This window comes from Heteronotia binoei, chromosome 6 (assembly GCF_032191835.1).
Source record: "Heteronotia binoei isolate CCM8104 ecotype False Entrance Well chromosome 6, APGP_CSIRO_Hbin_v1, whole genome shotgun sequence".
NCBI classification, from domain to species: Eukaryota; Metazoa; Chordata; class Lepidosauria; order Squamata; family Gekkonidae; genus Heteronotia; species Heteronotia binoei.
The window spans coordinates 95,548,304-95,568,498 of NC_083228.1; the positions used below are offsets into that span (position 1 = coordinate 95,548,304).

Consider the following 20,195-nt stretch of genomic DNA (forward strand, 5'->3'; position numbering starts at 1 on the left):
CAATCGCCACTCTTTGTCTCCAACTGTGGAAAAAGGAGGAAAGCCACTGTAAGGCCACCCCTTGAACTCCAACATCGGCAAGGCAGTGAGTCATAAGATCATAATCGACCGTGTCAAACGCTGCTGAGAAGGACCGAGAACCTGAGTGGGGCAAGTTGGTTTAAAGTTACAGTTTCCCCATCATGCACTCAGGTCTCAGTCACACGTGCCAGATCTATCTGTTGCTCTATGAAATAATCCTGTAGCATATGGGTCTTGTTGTTGATAGATCTAGTATCACCAACAGCAACAGAGCAGTTTTTAAACTAAATCTTGGGGGAAAGCTGACAGGAGATGAAATGTCTCTGGTTCAGGAGGACTCGTCTCAAAGAGATGAAGGGTTGGCTGCTATTTTTCTACCGGGTAATGGACCAGAGTTGTCCACTGTGAAGGTGACAAACAGTATGGACTGTCTGCCAGAGTCTCGAGGCGGCAGGAGGAAGGTGGCGGGCCTAGCTTGCCTGTGAAATTATAGATGTTTGTATGCAAATGCTAGAAGTGTTCAAAGTAAAATTGGTGAATTAGAATGTTTAGTGTTGGGAGAAAACATAGACATTGTGGGAATTTCAGAAACTTGGTGGAATGAGGAGAATCAGTGGGACACGGTGATTCCTGGATATAAGCTATATCGGAAGGATAGGGAGGGAAGGGTTGGAGGTGGGGTGGCTCTGTTTGTCAGAGAGGATATACGGTCCAGTAAGACTGAGGTGAGAGAATTAGATTCACTTTCAGAAATGCTTTGGGTTGAAATAGAGGGCCCAAAAGGAAATTTAACTATGGGAGTTTGTTATCGCCCACCAAATCAAAAGAGAGAGGACGATTATAATATGATGGAAGGCTTAAAGATAGCGGCTAAACGTAAAAACTGTGTCGTAATAGGTGATTTTAACTACCCGCAGATTGATTGGGTCAATATGTGTTCTGGTCGAGAGAAAGAGATTGAGTTTCTTGATGCTCTCAATGACTGTGCTATGGAGCAGATGGTCTCAGAACCTACCAGGGGTGGGGCGATCTTGGATTTGGTCCTAAGTAATGCCCAAGACTTGGTGAGAGATGTAAAAGTGATTGCGCCACTTGGGAGCAGTTGTGGTAGGACCCCCAGATTGATAGCTCCAATAATCTATAATCAACGTGTGAGCAGAAATGCAAGCTTAATAAAGGCAGACACAAGAGGCTTGTATTAGCAATGAAAAGCAGAGCTTTCAGAAAAGAGGAACTAGCTCCTGCAGAGAACATAGTTGCACAAGGTAACCGCAAAGTACAAGCTGACCGCAGAAGCAGGAGTCAGAGTTGTTTACCAGAAGGGAAAGGAGCTGGAAAGCCCCTAAGAATATGTACCCAGTATTCTCCCCCTGCACCCCACATAGGGAGAAACCAGATAAGACCAGAAAGGCCGGATGCCCAGACCACAGTGACCTCGAGTAACACCCAGTAACAGTACTAACAAGACCGAGTCCCCTTCCGAGTCCCCTTTCCTATGACTAAATATGGGCAGAGAACACCTACTAGGAGGGTGTCACGAGGGACAAGAGAAACGGGTATCGGGCCTAGATGGGGAATGATGATGTATGTATTATATGAAAAGAGGAAGTATGTTTGAGGCTCTGAAGGCCTATAAAAGCTGTGATTTTTCTATGCTTGTTGCCCAGTCTCTCTTGAGAGTCTGGCGCCCGTGTGCAGAGGGCCCGTGCACGTTAAATAAAGAAGCTGTTTCCTGATCTTGTCTCCGGTCTCTGTGATTGCGTCAGCTGAATTGGTAACGTATAAATAGGGTTTTTCCCGCTACATAATTTGGCGAGCCAGCCAGGAGGGGCATTTAGCCCCTTCTATTAGCCCGGCCAACCAGGGCTGGTGGCAGGGGGGATCAGAGCAGCGGTAAGGAGCTCCCAGCCCCTTTTTTGGGCTGACCGTCCCTCTGTCTACCCTGTCCCTGCCTAGGTTTCAGTCGTGGCCTAAATTAAACTAGGAGAACGGGGCAACAGGAACCAGCTTCACGCCTTGGGCATGAGGTAGCGGCAGATTTAGGCCCTTGTGCCCAACGTGATAGATTTCCTCTACGTGACATAATTTGAGAATTGTAGTGAATCCCTCCATATGAGATTGTCTTAAGTCTCGGAGGAAGGCGTGCCTGATCACCACGCAGCAGCATCCAAGGACCTGCGGAACAGGGAAGGGCAGTGTCCCTTCTGACTGCAGTATTCCAACGATTGACTGCATGTGTAAATTGGTATTAGAAAAAAGGGGAAAAGTATATTTGAGGAAGTGGTTTGTCCGGACTGTGTGAAGTGTGTGTGGTGTGTGAACGAGACGATATCTGATATCGAAGTGAACGGGACGCACAAGTACTCCGTTTCCGGCCCGGGCGACCGCGGCCGGCGAGGAAAGTGCGGAAGCGAGTTGCCTAGGCTCCTATATGTGGTCACCCTCCCCTGTCTGTGTGTGTTAGTTGTCTTGTCTGTTTGAGGAAGTGGAATGGGAAATTGGGAAAGCGCCAGACCCACAAGAGAGGTAGCTCTCTTCGCCAGTATTAATTGATGTGACATTGGCCAGAGGCCAAGACCAATTTCTCACCCGCCCCCTTCCGCATTTGTGTCCAAAATACTTGTTTGATTAACCAGGAGAAAGTCACAATCTGGGGGACGCCCCTGGTTGTATGATTGCCTCCCTGACGGGTCTGAGTGACAGGAAAACCTGGAGCCCTCCTGGAAGGTTCCAGAAGATGGTTAGTCCTTGGGTTGATATCCCTGGCGCATTAGCCCGCCACTGGCAGCATACTTTGTGTCCCCATTATCGAGTCCAGTTGTGGACTGGGACCTGTCAGACCACTACGGCCTGGCTGATTGAGCGTAACACCAAGAATCCCAGCGGTAGTTGGAACAACCGCTGGGCACAGTGGTACTTTCTCAGGCAAGAAGCAGGAGATTGCATTCATGCCTGGGAAATCAAAAGGCGAACTGCCCGCCCCGAGACCACTCGCAGAGCAGAAGACTGGGCCCGTTTGTTGGCCAAGGACCCATTAGCTCTGGAGGAGTTTCGCTTGCAAAGTTGCCAACAGCGCTTTGACAAAAACGGTCCACCCAATCCCTCATCCAACCCCCTTCCAGAACTTGCCTGGTGGATTAATGCTTTGGATCGAGGGTGGGACCCCCTTTGATACAAAGACGATAATTGAAAACTACTTTGGTGAGTAAATGGCATAAGTCCCTAGGCCCACATCCCGGGGGCACTGATTCTCTGTTGGTGCGTCCCAAGACACCATAGGCACAATATTGGCTTGTGGAAAGGGGAGCGTGGGAAGGCACCTGTATGGTTGCTGAAGGGTCCAATTAGATGGCCGCCTGGATGCTTGAGACTAAACCAGGCACGAGGGTGCTTCCTGAGAGAATTGGGGAGGGCCCCTTATTTGCTTGGAGGATTAAAGGCCAAACGGCCACCCCTGAAAGATTAGAGGTTGAATTGCCTCTCCAGCTTGGGCCGCCACTGAGGATCTGACAAAGATAGGTCGACCCTCTTTGGAAGCCTTCCAATTGGCAAAGAGTTAGAATCAGAGTCACGTTTCAGATTGTTTAGAAGTTTATATTGCCTTGCTGTGTGAAATATATCTGCAATGTTGCGTAACTGTGGCCTCGCTGAGAGAAAAACGGGAAGTGCAGAATGTGGTTAAGTTAGTAAGACTACAAAAGGGAAGTACATGTGTTTTACTCCGGGAGATTTCTGGAGACAGCCCCAAAGATGCTATTTTATTAAGGCAGACAAGCTGTGGGTTGGCTTGTGCTGTGACTATGACTGTAATACTGATACCGTGTATGGGAAAGCACCTAGGAGAACTAATTATGTCCCACTTATGGGTTAGGGTGTTTGTGGGGTGGAGTGATTCTGTTAATGTGTTATTTTGAATGATGTATGGCTACAAGATACCCTGTTCTTGAACTAGCATTTCAGTTTCAGGACAAGGCAAATTTAGTTAAGACACCCCCGGGAATTAAGTATTGAGGTATTGAGCAGTGTTTGTTGCTGCCCCTGGCAGGGAGCTGGGTTTAGGCCCAATGCAAGGCTCCCAGTCTTTTTGCCACCTAGACTCGTTTAGACTTCACCCTTGCCCCTTTAGTGGCTGAAAATTGAAGAATTCCAGATCTATGGGCCCTCCCTAGAGAGAAGTACTCCAGAAGCAAGTCCTCTGCCTCTGGTCAGCTTACCTTTCAGAGGAAGTCCCCATCAGCTATGTGGAAACCCCCTCAGCCATCTGACGCCATCGGATGTCCTTTCCCCACTTCCGAGCCATGACCAAGCTCATAAGTGAAGTGATTTGAGCCTGGTTGTTGAAAACGGAGTATGCGTCCTGAGATCAAGGCTGCTCTGCATTTCATCACCTTCCACCTGTATAACAAGCTCCCCCGGAGACGGGTTGACCAGTTTGGAGAAGAGCTAGGACAGCTGCTACAGAAGAAATATGAGGGCCACTGGTACCCAGAGAAGCCTTTGCAGGGTTCAGGCTATCGTTGTGTGCACCTTGGGAAGGTAATAGATCCTATAGTGCAACTGGCAGCCAAGAGAAGTGGATTGACTGCAGAGGATGTGCAGGCCAGTATCCCTGCAGAGTTGACTGTGTGGATTGACCCATTTGAAGTTTCCTACCAATTTGGGGGAGAAGGGCCAATCGAGACTGTGTACCTGAAGGACAGTAGGGGTTGCAGCATAGCAGACAAGAGAAGCAGAAGTGGGCTCAACCCTGAAGCCCAGGCGTTTGTCCCCACTAGAAGTCAGAATACCGTTTTGTCCAGCCCTCCACCTCCATCTTCTGGCCAGTCTCTTAGTCCGACCTTTACCGCCGTGACTTTTGCAGCTACCAGGTTTGGCTCCACTAAAGTGAAGAAAAGCCACAGAAAGTTGAGTTGGGGCATTGTTCACCCAGCAAAATAAGAGGTTGGGAAGCAAGAGCTCGCCTAAGTGAGGCAGGCTGCCAGGACACTTATTTGGACAGGCTTTCACTTTTTACCTTTTTCTAAGGCGTCAACGGCCTGGGAGAATGGCGGAGAAAGTGTCACCAGCCCCTCCACCGGGAGTCGTGCAAGAACCCCAGGCTGAGGTCTGCTCTGATGGGAATCATGAGCCAGCAGAAGATGGTTCCCAGACAGCAATCCCTCGTAGGGGCCAACCCAAGAAGGCAAGGGCTCCAACCAAGAACGAGTCCAAGAAGAAGAAGCATGCTGTGAGAGCCTTCAGCAATTACAAAGGTACATACAACCTTGAGATCAAGGGGTGGGACCGGTTTATGATGTTCAAGAAGTTGAATGATGCCCTGGAGTTCCGAGATGCCCAGGAAAACCTCGCAACGAGAAAGGAGGCCCATGGTGAAGGCGGAGAACCTCAGGATGGACTAGAACAAGTTGGTCTCCAATCCCAAGGCCCACCAAGAAGTATGCAACCACCCCTGTTACGCGACGGGCGTGCCTGGCACCACGGAATTGGCCACCGCATGAATTTCTACCCCGATGAGTGTCCAGCCACCCCTCCCCAGGTTCGGGAGAGAGGGAGAGGAAGAGGCCGAAGCAGAGTGCTCGACCCCCACTGGCAGATGATGAACGCACCTAGGGTCATAAGTGTTAAATGGGTCTAATAGCTCCCCTAATAGCTCCTCTAGATTACAGTTTCATCATACCAGTCAGCGCAGGGGCTATTAGGACCATATCTTTCTTGATATTTTTCTGCTGTTCTCTGTGGTGCCTGGAGCGTAAAAGGAAGAAAAAGCTCAGGCAGAGAGTGATAAACATCAGGGAAAATGTTGCCCGCTATAGGCGTGAGTGCATTGATCTTCTGGATGCAAGCCCCCGTGAATTGGAGAATGCAGGCCATGGCCTCGAGCTCCCAAGGGAGTGTGACAATGCACATACCCCACCCCGCAGAGAACCAATATATGAAGAGATGAAAGCTGTTAGATCGCAATGTATTTAGGGTCAGGGAAACTGTGAAATCTCAAGTTCCCCTGAAAGGGGGGAGATGTGGTAGGACCCCCAGATTGATAGCTCCAATAATCTATAATCAACGTGTGAGCAGAAATGCAAGCTTAATAAAGGCAGACACAAGAGGCTTGTATTAGCAATGAAAAGCAGAGCTTTCAGAAAAGAGGAACTAGCTCCTGCAGAGAACATAGTTGCACAAGGTAACCGCAAAGTACAAGCTGACCGCAGAAGCAGGAGTCAGAGTTGTTTACCAGAAGGGAAAGGAGCTGGAAAGCCCCTAAGAATATGTACCCAGTATTCTCCCCCTGCACCCCACATAGGGAGAAACCAGATAAGACCAGAAAGGCCGGATGCCCAGACCACAGTGACCTCGAGTAACACCCAGTAACAGTACTAACAAGACCGAGTCCCCTTCCGAGTCCCCTTTCCTATGACTAAATATGGGCAGAGAACACCTACTAGGAGGGTGTCACGAGGGACAAGAGAAACGGGTATCGGGCCTAGATGGGGAATGATGATGTATGTATTATATGAAAAGAGGAAGTATGTTTGAGGCTCTGAAGGCCTATAAAAGCTGTGATTTTTCTATGCTTGTTGCCCAGTCTCTCTTGAGAGTCTGGCGCCCGTGTGCAGAGGGCCCGTGCACGTTAAATAAAGAAGCTGTTTCCTGATCTTGTCTCCGGTCTCTGTGATTGCGTCAGCTGAATTGGTAACGTATAAATAGGGTTTTTCCCGCTACACAGTGACCATAATGTTATTGATTTCACCGTTTGTATAAATAGGGAGTTGTCCAAAAAGACCGCCACAACCACGTTTAACTTTAAAAGGGGTAAATACACTGAGATGAGGAGGCATGTGAGGAGGAAACTGAAAGGAAAGGTACATACGGTCAAAACCCTTGGGGAAGCTTGGAGACTATTTAAAACTATAATCCTAGAAGCTCAGATAAAATACATACCACAAGTTAGGAAAGGCACAAACAGGCATAGGAAAAGGCCTGCATGGTTAACAAACAAAGTAATAGAAGCTGTAAAAGGTAAGAAGGACTCCTTTAAGCGGTGGAAAACCAGTCCAAGTGAGATTAGTAAAAGGGAACACAGGCTGTGGCAAATCAAATGCAAGACTGTGATCAGGCAGGCAAAAAGGGACTATGAGGAGCATATTGCAAAAAACATAAAGACCAACAATAAAAATTTCTTCAAATATATTAGAAGTAGGAAACCAGCCAGGGAGGCAGTGGGGCCCTTGGATGACCATGGGGTAAAAGGATTACTGAAGGAGGATAGGGAAATGGCTGAGAAGCTAAATGAATTTTTTGCCTCCCTCTTCACTGTGGAAGACGAGACCTTTTTGCCTGCCCCAGAACCACTAATTTTGGAAGGGGTGTTGAAAGACCTGAGTCAGATTGAGGTGACAAAAGAGGAGGTCCTACAACTGATAGACAAATTAAAAACTAATAAGTCACCAGGTCCGGATGGCATACATCTGAGAGTTCTGAAAGAACTCAAAGTTGAACTTGTGGATCTTCTAACAAAAATCTGTAATCTTTCATTGAAATCTGCCTCTGTTCCTGAGGACTGGAAGGTAGCAAATGTCACCCACATCTTTAAAAAGGCTTCCAGAGGGGATCCGGGAAATCAGTCTGACTTCAATACTGGGAAAGTTGGTAGAAACCATTATCAAGGACAGAATGAGTAGGCACATTGATGAACACAGGTTATTGAGGAAGACTCAGCATGGGTTCTGTAAGGGAAGATCTTGCCTCATTAATCTGTTACATTTCTTTGAGGGGGTGAACAAACATGTGGACAAAGGAGACCTGATAGATGTTGTTTACCTTGACTTCCAGAAAGCTTTTGATAAAGTTCCTCATCAAAGGCTCCTTAGAAAGCTTGAGAGTCATGGAGTAAAAGGACAGGTCCTCTTGTGGATCAAAAACTGGCTGAGTAATAGGAAGCAGCGAGTGAGTATAAATGGGCAGTCTTCGCAGTGGAGGACGGTAAGCAGTGGGGTGCCGCAGGGCTCAGTACTGGGTCCCATGCTCTTTAACATGTTCATAAATGATTTAGAGTTGGGAGTGAGCAGTGAAGTGGCCAAGTTTGCGGATGACACTAAATTGTTCAGGGTGATGAGAACCAGAGAGGATTGTGAGGAACTCCAAAAGGATCTGTTGAGGCTGGGTGAGTGGGCATCAACGTGGCAGATGCGGTTCAATGTGGCCAAGTGCAAAGTAATGCACATTGGGGCCAAGAATCCCAGCTACAAATACAAGTTGATGGGGTGTGAACTGGCAGAGACTGACCAAGAGAGAGATCTTGGGGTCGTGGTAGATAACTCACTAAAAATGTCAAGACAGTGTGCGTTTGCAATAAAAAAGGCCAACGCCATGCTGGGAATTATTAGGAAGGGAATTGAAAACAAATCAGCCAGTATCATAATGCCCCTGTATAAATCGATGGTGCGGTCTCATTTGGAGTACTGTGTGCAGTTCTGGTCACCGCACCTCAAAAAAGGATATTATAGCATTGGAGAAAGTCCAGAGAAGGGGAACTAGAATGATTAAAGGGCTGGAGCACTTTCCCTATGAGGAAAGGTTGAAACGCTTGGGACTCTTTAGCTTGGAGAAACGTCGACTGCGGGGTGACATGATAGAGGTTTACAAGATAATGCATGGGATGGAGAAAGTAGAGAAAGAAGTACTTTTCTCCCTTTCTCACAATACAAGAACTCGTGGGCATTCGATGAAATTGCTGAGCAGACAGGTTAAAACGGATAAAAGGAAGTACTTCTTCACCCAAAGGGTGATTAACATGTGGAATTCACTGCCACAGGAGGTGGTGGCAGCCACAAGTATAGCCACCTTCAAGAGGGGTTTAGATAAAAATATGGAGCACAGGTCCATCAGTGGCTATTAGCCACAGTATGTGTGTATATATAATTTTTTTTGCCGCTGTGTGACACAGAGTGTTGGACTGGATGGGCCGTTGGCCTTATCCAACATGGCTTCTCTTATGTTCTTAGTATTAATCAACACCAATGTTGGAGCCAGGTAATTTGTCCTAGCTCCACAACCGACATGCCTTGGGATGGGACACAGGTGGGAAGGGGTCTGAGCATTCCTGCATCTCTGGCCCCTTCTAAAACACAAAGACCTGGGCCCACCGCCATATCTCCCCCACTCCTATACAACCGGAATCCCTGACCCGGCAATATCCTCCCTCCACAGTGTTATTGGGCCAAGTTAATCCACAACATACACCCAGCACTAACCTAATCAAATTTATACCACTCAAACTATAAGTCCCCAACGGTTGATTTCTATCTACTAATTTAACTAAACTAAGTTCCAATAAATAAATTGATCCCAACTATCTATATTTTATCTTAGCTAATTAATTGCAAATCTAATTATTTAATCAGTCCAATAAATCTAATTAATCCAATCAATCAGTCTAATCAATAACGCCGCCCTCTCAAACTACTCACCCCAATTAATTAGCAAAAAACAAAATTCAAAATATAGTAGCATTAAATGGTTCAATGTAACTAAATCCAACATCACTAATTAATCATAGCCCTCCCCCAATTCCAAATAATTAATCAATCACATATAATCAATTAGCACAAACCAATTTAAATCAACCACATAAATAATCCAATTCCTATAAAGTGCAGACAAAGTGCCGGTACTAAATGGTAAAATGCAATTATATTACAGTCATAATGTAAATGCAGTTGCCGATCTGTAAATGGCATCAGCAGCTGGAATTGGGCTCGTAGGGGTTTGTTCAATGGAATTGCCTTTGAGTATGGATGTCTTGTACTGTTGCCACACCCCATGCTCCCTGCCGTGCCACCACTGCGCCCCAGACCCCTTGTACTCTACCTCTACCTTCAGCCCTCATCAGCTCCTGACAGCATCCGTTGAATCCAACAGAGGCCAGCCCCGGCGTTCTCCCACAGAGCATTGGGTATGTTTTCCATGGGGTGCCGAGGTCATATCATTCCTTCGCAGCGCGGCCAAGCCGACCTGGCAGGGTCTCATAGCTGCAGCATTGGGCTCAACACGGCTCATCCAGCAGATCTCGTTTTTAGGGTATAACCACCCCATGCTGCTGCCACATTCCCAGCCACTGCGCCTCACGCCTCCAACTCCCCCTTGGTGTCTAGCAATGGCTGGCAACATCCAGCAGAGCCAGCTGCTGGCGTTGATGTTCTGCAGATGGGCGTCAGGTGAGTTTCAGCCCAGTGCTGCGGCTGCTTCGGTCTTCCACAACACAACCAGACTGCGGTAGTAGCGTTTTTTGTCAGTTTCGCAGGTCCTGGTGTGCTTGTAGATGGAACCTCCATATACTTATTATAGATCTTAAATTTCGTAGAAGACTGCACTGGCACTTAAATTTTGTAGAAGACTGACTACAGGTTAAATTTTAGGTTAAATTTAGTCGGTGTAGAATGTGTAGAAAAATAATAATCGCAGAGCTTCACCACCACTGCTCCTTCCACGCTCCCATCTTGCTTGACAGAATAGCAATCCTCTTAAAGCCATACAAGCAATAAACATTTATAAAGTAGAATAAACACTATATACATACTCATTAGAATATTATAAAATACAGCAACATTTCACCTTTCAACAGGTAAAGATAAATAGTCTAAAAAAATTAAGCCCCAAGGACTCCAAGCTAATAATACAGTTCAATGTCTCTCTATTTTAGGTGCTTGCTGACTTCACTGGAACTGGAGACTCTTCTTCCACAGTTGGGGTGCAGGGACCTTGAGCCCAATGATCATTTCATCTCTTTGCCAAGAGCCCTGGTTCACCCTGCTCCTTTAAAAAGTTTACCGTTATTTCAAAATGGAACAAGATAAAGCCTTCACTGTACTGTTTTCAAATATTGCAAATGCACATCCCTCTGTTTGGCACCTTGTTCTTTCTGTTGCTTTAAGAGGATTGCTATTCTGTTATATTTCATTTGTAGCATACTTCAATTTTCTTGCTAGGTCTCTTGGCTGGGGAGTTTTTCTTTCTTTCTGCCTTCCTTTTTTGCACTGTAGCCTATTTTAAACTGTACAATGTAAATTATAAGTTAAATAAAATCTATTCTTTAATAACCCTGTCCGCTTTCCTAAGTGATTTGTTTTATTTGGTAAGAATGAGAATCAAATGGGGGGCCCTGATGCAATCTTTATCTGGGGGCCCATGGTGGCTCTTGGCAGCCCCGATGGTAATGTGTCTGAGGCATAGGAGGCTATGTCCTTAATAGGACATATAGCCTAATAACAGATGGCCAATTTAGGATGGATGGGAGGCATCCCAAATTGGGCCAGCTCAGAAAGAACCATCCCAAACCCCCCCCACACTCCCCTGCAGACCATTCCCATCCCGTTCGTGGGGTGAGTTTGGCATGATCAGATGGCTGTAGCGCACCATCTCTGCAGCTTGATTTGGGGTTCTTTTTTTCATTCATTCTTTTGGTTAAGTGCATGAGTGCTCATGTGCCCATGCATCTATGCACTTGAATTCATTTTTTTTTTTTTTACAAGAAAGGCCAGAAGTGGCTTGGAGCAGCTTGGCGGTTTCACAGTGCCAAGGTGCCTTGCTTGTACCCTTCCACTTCCAGATGCTGAAGAGGCAACTGGTGCGCAGCTCAAAAATTTGCTACCACTTCAAAGTGGTAGCTTTTTGAGCCACTCTCAGGAAGGCAGAGGAATGGGTGAGTACGGGATGGGGACGGGTGGCAGATGTTTCTGTCTGGAAGGATTTTCTAGTTGATTTCTGAGGTGTCTCTGAGTTGGTCCAAAGTTCCAGTCTGTAATTATCCATAGTTATTACTTGGCTTACTTGTCAATCACTGTTAATGGAGTTACTTGATGATTCCTTGTAACAACAATTTGAATTGTTATCTGCCTTAAGTCTAAAGAAATAAAGTGTGATAATTTTTTGAAATAAATACACATAAATATAGGTCTACTCTTCAAGTCAACTCAGAAAGTCCATTTGGTACAGAATGCCGCAGCTCTATTACTATATAGAGCTAGGAAAAGTATTCAGATCACACCTTTTCTGCAATCACTTCATTGCTTATGGATCAGTTCCCAACTTCAATTCAAGGTGTGGGTTATCACCTACAAAGCCCTTAATGGCCTTGGTCCTACACACCTGCAGAATCCATACTCCCACTGGGGTCTGCCAGAACAGTTTCACTCATCTACCTATTTGTTGCTGGATTCAATTCAAGTTACTTGTTACCATGTCCAGAGCCCTTCTGCAGGACTGACTCTCCTGCTATGCTCCACCACAATAGCTCATCTGAAGGTGCCACCCTGCTTAAAGGTAAGATCAGCAATTGTCTGTACACATGCATTCTCTATTGTATGGAGAGATGTCCTTGAGGAAGTCAGGAAGGCTCCCACATAACTTATCATTCTGCAAATGTACAAAACAGGAATATTCAGGACTACATTTTATAAAGGGGGTCTGAATTACATTGTAATGGAACAGTCCAGAAGGGTATTTGTACAAGGAAATTGGACTGTTGTTTATTTCAATATTCATTGTATGTATCATCTTGTTTTTACTGTGCTGTCTTGTATCTTTATCATCCACTCTAGCTTTATTTATGGTATGTCATACCTTTAGACAGTATTATGTTTACACATTTTCCTAATTTCTGTAATCTTACTCCTATTACATTGTTATTGGATGTCTTGTGCTGTCTGATTGCATTTTTATGTTTTTTTAGCCAACTTGTGCCTCAGTGCGAATGGCAGGCTATTAATGAAATAACTAGAATAACTAAATAAATATTTTGGGCAATGAGCCGTTTACCTGTGTAATATGATAGGCTTTGTGAAAATGAGCCAAAGGAACAAATATTTGAAGTATGAAGAAAGGTTATTCAGGGGCTATTACCTAAGGCAGGAAGTACTGGCACAATCTCAAGAGTGTCTGTGCTAGAAGTCCAGCTAGAAGATTTTATTGGGATGATTTAGATTAGGTTCAAGTAAGCTTCTCCACCTTGTAAATACTTACCAGAATTTTTCTTTTCTCACATCCACTTTTCAGCCATTATTTAGCAGTAACAGAGAAACTGGTTATATTGACCCTCTGATATAGCACATTTCATTCATATCCAGTTCTTTCTCTTTCAGCACCTTCTGTCTCTTCTCACGAAGTATTCTAAAATCACTGGTCTTCTATTGCTCCATATTAGCCTGAGAGGAAAGGGAAAGCTAGAGTACAAGACTGGTAGCTTTTAATGGGTGTATGTTTCATGAAGCCAAACACATGATTTCTGGCAGGAAAAAAAAGTAGCTGTCCAAACCAGGCTCAGAGAATTTAAAACCAGATAAATGAGGGGGAAGCTATTTCTTGGTGTATCTTAACTAACTAAATTGGTTAAGTGATAGCAGCCATTCCCATCATTGTAGACCTGTAGCTGAAAGTAACACAACATATAATTGCTGGAGTCAGTGGTACTTGTGTAATAGTCTGTTGTGTTGATGAGTTAATTCCTCTTCACTAGGAGGTTAGAACTGTAAATCCCTGAGCGGCTTGTTCAGCTTTACGTTCCAATTACAGTACCGTCTGTGAATTTCTAGGTCAGGAAGAAAAGCATCAGCCATTTACATGTTGGGCCCTTCAAGGGAGAGGAAAATGTAATGAAAATGGGAAATAGACTGAGCACTATGTAATTGATTTAAGTTGCTGCCAAGGCTGAATGCTACAGAAGAATTTGCAGCATCCCAAAGAAAAAAATGCATGACACTGGCAAAGGTTATATATTTAGAAAGAAAAAAAACCATACATGTCATATGAATTCAAGCTTCTGTTACCAAAGGTATGCACAGAGTGTGTTATGAGACAAAGCTCTTTAACAGCCACTGACTGAACCAGCTGTAGCTTTCAGCAGTCCAGATTGTGTGCAGTAATTTTTTTTAAAAAAAATCTCTCCTAATTGTAGAAAGAGATAGGCCACACAACTCACTGCAACATTATCACCTCTGGCAGTTTTTAAAGAAGTGTCTCTTCTTTATCAGTTCAGATAAAGGCAGAATCCTACATGAGATCAAGAAAACTTTTAAAAGCAAAGCTGTAGTACAGAAAACAAATTATGATTACTTCTTAATATTCTACAGTTGATCTCTATCTCCCTCCCTCCCTCTCCATGTTGGTTGCCTGATTTATCTATGAATCTAATGTTTTCTAGTGGGGTAGCCATGTTAGTTGATTGTACCAAATCAAAGCAGAAGTCCAGTGGCACCTTAAAGACTAACAATATTTAAGAACATAAGACAAACCCTGCTGGATCAAACCAGTGGTTCATCTAGTTCAGCATCCTGTTTTACAAACTGGCTAATCAGTTACTCTGGAGGTGCAGGAACAGGGCATAGAGGCTGAGGTCTTCCCCTGATGTTACCACTTGATACTGTTATTCAGTAGTTTACTGCCTCCAAACATGAGTGTTCTTTTAGTTACCACGGCTAGTAGCCACCTCCATAAATCTGTCTAATCCCCCTTTAAAGCTGTCTATGCCTGTGGCCATCAATACATTCTCTGACAGTGAATTCCACATTTTAATAACTCACAATGTAAAGAAGTATTTCCTTTTTGCTCTACTGTCAATCTTTAAGGTGCTACTGGACTTCTGATTTGTCGTAATGTTTTTTGTCATCTTCCATTTTCCCCTTTTAGTCAACTTTTTTTTTGGGGGGGGGTATTTTTGGTGTGTGTCTCTGCACCTGGAAGTCATGGTGACTTCTGGTGACTGACCCCTAATGGGGGCCTGGAGGATATTCAGAGAGGTGACTGAATAAAGCCTGCCCCTATCCTCTGACTTGGTATTTCAAGGAAGTCTCCCATCCAAGCACTTACCAGAGTTGACCATGCTTAGCTTTCAAGATCTGGCAAGCTCAGGCTTGACTGGGCTATCCAGGTCAGGTCTTTGTTCAATTTTTATTGATAGTCCATATTTGCCAAATATGACAATGAAAAATTAAATTACAAATGAAATTTGTTGCCTATTTTTCTTTCAATAGGTTTTTAATATATTGATTACAGCTTCTAAATTATTTATATTGCATGTATATGTGTTTGCTAAAACTCAAGTACTGTTGACTTGTGTTTCTAGTGAGCTTGCTTTTCAGTCTTTGTTTTTCTTCCTAGATCAGTCCATAAAACTCATGTGGAAATAGCCAACCTGTCAGAAAAAAAATTGGAAAGGTCAAAGTGGCAGCATGAGCTGTCATGCTCTGAATAGCAAGTGCATAGAGTTTGATACTGTGGTCTTGTGACAAGGATAGGAAAGAGACAGAGATTTGTCTATTCCATAAAATGGCTATGTTCTTGCTTCGAACAATGCACCGGCTTCAGTACTTTAAATCTCAGAAAGCTTGCTTGGTTGATTTATGGATGGATCTTTATTATTATCATAGCCCTATAGAATTACTTCTTGCTAACATGACATAGAGAATATTTAGCACTACTTTTGAAATCTGGTTGACAAATCCAGTGGGGATAATAGGATTTAAATGCGTGACCCTTGAAGCAGATTTTATGTAGTTTATGAAATAACATCAGTTTTGAATACTTAGATCTCACTGTTTATAATATGTGTTAGTGCCAATTTAACAGTTTATCTAATAAAGGAGATTGTAAATAATATTTTTCCTTGTCTTTTCACAGGCAGGAATCTTATGTAATTTCCTACTGGTTTCCCTTGTGACAGATTTTTGTTGTTGTTATTTGTGTAATAAATGCTGTGTGGGGAACACTTCTCTCGGGTTCTTTATTCCCCTCAAAATAAAACAAGCAAGATGCAAACATGTCGTATTTGGTGACATTAAATAAATTTCAATAAGAAAATACTTAAGGAACTTTCATTAGAGTCTTATATCATCCGTAACCCGAAAAGACAGTGATTATTTATAAGTGACTATAATAATATTTAAAGGTTTAAGAATTTAGTTAACATGGCAAGCAGTGTGTGAAGCTGCCATTTTTAATTTGAATTATATTCTCTGGTATTTCCACTGGTTTGTTTGAGTGATCTGCCAGATTTGGGGTTTCCATTCCACAAACAGCTGTGGTTTTAAAGGGTGAATTGCTGGTCAACTATTAGTATTTTCTTCCATTTAGAAATGTGTTATTTGTTTGATACCACCACCCCCGCCCAGTCTTCTCTCCAAGGTACCTTACATGCTTACCTTTATTCACAAACCATTTCTGTGAAGTGGAATAGACTGAATGATAGTGAGTGGCCTACTGGCCTAAGGTCATCCAGTCAGTTTCATGGCAAACTGGATTGGAACACAAATCATGGAGATCTGTAAATGGAGCCTGCAGAAGTGACAGACTTCAGTAGCGTATAATACCATAAGAGTCAACCCTCCAAAGCAGCTATGTTATCCAAGGGAACTGATTTATATAATCTGAAGATCAGTTGTAATTCTGGGAGATCTCCAGACACTACCTGTAGGTTGGCAGTCCTATGCAAAACAATAGTTCTCCCTAGGGTTTCCAACTCTGGGTTTGGGAATTCCTCAGGATTTGGATATTAAACCTGGAAAGAGTAGGGCTTCTGGATGAAGTGGCTTTATTTGGGTATAATGCTATAACATAGTGGGTTCAACGCAGGGAAGAGGCGAGGTGCTGGTGATCATAGCTCTTTTATTAAGTACAGCATAGCAAGGAATGGACTCAAAGAATGAGGAAATGGGCTAATGGGCCAACTTATATATACTTCAAGGTTCCCGCGCTAGCACACTATTGGGTCATTCAAACCGGCCAGGGGCTCATGATTGGAGCAGGGCAACAGGTATTTGTATCTTGCTGTCATGAGTCCCCAAGCTCAGTCTTTACAGCTCCAATGAGCCAGGCAGGAAGACACATAAATAGTCTTCACTTTGGTCTACATACACAACAAATGCCATAGAGACTGCCTCTATGACATTATACCTATTTTCCAGGGAAAATGATCTCTGTAGTCTGGAGGTCAGGTATACTTCCAAGATCAACAACTCCCACCTGGAGGATGGCAACCATAATTCTACCTCCTGCTTTAACAAAGATAGGCAGTAGATTAAGTAAGACTTTAGAAAGGACACTATGCATCAATTTTCCTTTGATAGCTTACTGAGGAGAGATATAACAGATAATGATACCTTTTGATTCATGTCTGTTTATTTGGATGACAACAACAACAACAACAACAACCCTTTCAAAGGTCTCAGGTCCTCCAGGGAGCTCCTCAAAATGCAGATATTTGTATCTTTTGACAATGGAAATTGATTCAGTAAATCGTTTTACCTTTCCCCCCTCATGTTCCCTTGGAACAACCTGTCAATACACTATTTGCAAAGGATTTATTTATTTGGATTCCACTCAATGGGTAGTTAATCTCTTAAATCAATGTTTCTGTGTACTAGGCCCACAGAGTAGAACATCCAATGAGAAGCAGATGGTGTACTGCTGGCTTTGACCTTGACAGACCTGAACTTAAATCCCAACAGTGTAGGATCACTGGGTGGTTTTTCAGCAAGAATTTGCTTTAGAAAATAAGGAGAAAGCAGTCTATATCACAATATGATTGTGAGGTAATATGATTACAAGTGTTAACACATTAAGCTGTAGGGATGGGGTAGATTATAGTGGTGGTATATACATCAAGTCACAGCTAGTTTATGATGACCTCTAGGGTTTTCAAGGTGAGAGGCATTCAGAAGTAGTTTGCCATTGCCTGCCTCCCATCCAAGTGCTAAATGGGTTCAGTCCTGCTTAGCTTCCTAGATCTGACATAATAGGGCTATCTTGAACCATCCAGGACAGGGCAGCTTATAGAGCTAAAGAAAAAATAACAATTTAGTATTCAGTTAGGTATGTGTGTGTACCTATATCTATCATTATCAATGCAGGGTTCTAAATGAGTAATTTCAAAGGCAACTCACTTGAGAGGCAACTTGGAACTGAAAAACTGTAGCAGGTAATAAAAAATTAAGTACCACCTGCTCTGGTTGATTAAGTACCACCTGACATTGGCCTGATCCAATATGGCTTCTCTTATGTTCTTATTCTTTCATCCTGAATGATCACACCTCTGGTAGAGACTTTTCCTTTCTTTCTTTTTTTAAGTCAGCTTTGGCAATGTTAAATATATTTACATGCCACATCTACCATTAGATAATCCATTCCAGGTGTGGAAGCTGCTGTTTATTACTAAGACTGAAACTGCCTTTGCTGAAAAAAGGCAGTGAAATACCACAAGAGAGTTGGGTTATTAGAAAAGTATAGAGGGGATTCCAAACTTACAAGCACATGACACAACTACTATCTCTTTCCCAGCTTCCACGAGTCTCCATGTTATGCTGCCAAGTCTAGACTTCCTCCTGCCTTTTGTTCCCCAAACTTAAAATGACAGTAGCCTTTAAACTTACAAAGGAAAATAAGAGACCACATATGCCCGTCAGTTCAACTTGCATCCTGTGCAAGTAGTAATTATGAAAGCTGAATATCCCTTGGACTCTTCCTGTGCATTCAAACAGCTTAAACATTTCTGTTTTCAGATCAACTGGTAGTCCCCAAATATATCTGGGATTTTCTCAGGATTTTTTTTCTCAAGTTAACCTGGATACATTTGGGAAGCTGGAATATATCTGGAAAACATTCATAAGGAATTTCCAGGTATGTTTTCAGCTGGGGTAGATCTGAATGCACACCCCTAATCTCTAACTTCAACAGGGAGGGTGGAATATAAACGGAATTAAATAAATAAATAAATTAAAAAGCAGACTGGTCCTGCCATTGCCTTTCAGAGTTGTTGTTGAGATAAAATGAGAGGGACAGCCATGTACACTGGAGCTGTTTGGTGGTAGGGAAGGATACAATTGTTGAGACAGACAGTAGTGAGGGGGAGGTGTTCATCCTTAGAGGAATGCTAGAGTGAATTTTTAAACTCCCGCTTCTGTCTTTAGTCTACCCATTTCTCTTTCCTGTCCTTTGGGGTCTTTATTGCAGTTGAGATAGTGCTTTCATCTAACTCTTACACCTAGTAACCTTATTTGCAAAGCATAAAATTGTTGAAGATACCCATCCCCATACTGGTTGAATGGAAAAAGAACCTAATACCTAGTCAGTGTGAGAAATTGAAAGATCTCCTTTCCTCTAGTATTTGGGAACTTATAAAAATACTGCCGAGGAAGCTAAATTATGAAATAAGAAAACAGATTGAGGCATGGTAGTATGTGTGGGGAGTGGCAGCTCTGAAAAACAAGGTCAATGGCACATGCACCATTATCTTCCCCTCAGACATGTTTAAGGATTTTTTGAAACCTAAAGAACAAATAAACCTGCTAGGCTTTCAGAAAGGACCCAGGAATACCTGAGTCTGTAACTATGCAATGCCCTAGAAGCCTTAGAGAGCTTTGCTCTTCAAATGCCTTCCAACTGATCAAGTACAATTGTGTAAATGATGCCTGGGCAATCTTTAGTTAACCCCAGCTAATGTAACAGTAGGACACTGGATAGAACCACCAAGGTCACCTGCTAGTTGCTTGGAGGAAAATTAAATTATATAACAAAAACTATTAAGAAAAGTAATTATGGGAATGATATTTATTTACTCACTTCCTACTTAACTAATTAAAATGATACATTTATTCACATAATGTATACATTCACAACATGACTCACAAACCATTTCAAACCATATACTTGATGAGACTTCATAAAGTGATCTTTGCTCTATATCTTCATTTGGATTAATTTGATTAAAATTAAGGATGCTCAAAAACCTGCCAGTGCAATTAAATTTCTGTGGTCTGGTGGCAAACAGGGAGCTGATTTTTTTAGTCCATTCATTTGGCTGTTTGTGAACAGTTTGATCCTGTTCAGCAGGTTACTTCTATGTATTCAAAAATACAGCAGAGTACAATGTAATCAGTGGCATTTCATACAGGCATTGTTCTCAAACCATCTGACAAGACCTTCTAGTCCTCCCACATAAACTTCTTACTGCTGCTCAGCCAATCACACAAATAACCAGGGCATACATTAATACAAAACCCACCGATATTTAATCAAAACTCTACTTTTAAGAACTCCTAATGCTTGACAGTCACTTTAATCAGTGTTATCATCAAAGTTCTTTCACATATGCACATAGCTTTATGGGACTTCCCTGTTTGCCATCAGACAAC

The 20,195-nt window shown here is 43.2% G+C and overlaps 1 protein-coding gene across 1 annotated transcript; it reads left to right on the forward strand.

The window, feature by feature from the left end:
* Window positions 1-4,371: 4,371 nt before the first annotated feature.
* Window positions 4,372-4,959, forward strand: LOC132574331 (protein Tob2-like). Its single transcript, XM_060242694.1, has one exon. The coding sequence runs from the start codon at window positions 4,372-4,374 to the stop codon at window positions 4,957-4,959; it is 588 nt and encodes a 195-aa protein (XP_060098677.1).
* The last annotated feature ends 15,236 nt before the right edge of the window (window positions 4,960-20,195 follow it).

Excerpts from the sequence above, each read along its gene's own strand:
- LOC132574331 (XM_060242694.1), top strand. The coding sequence starts at position 4,372 with ATGCGTCCTGAGATCAAGGCTGCTCTGCATTTCATCACCTTCCACCTG.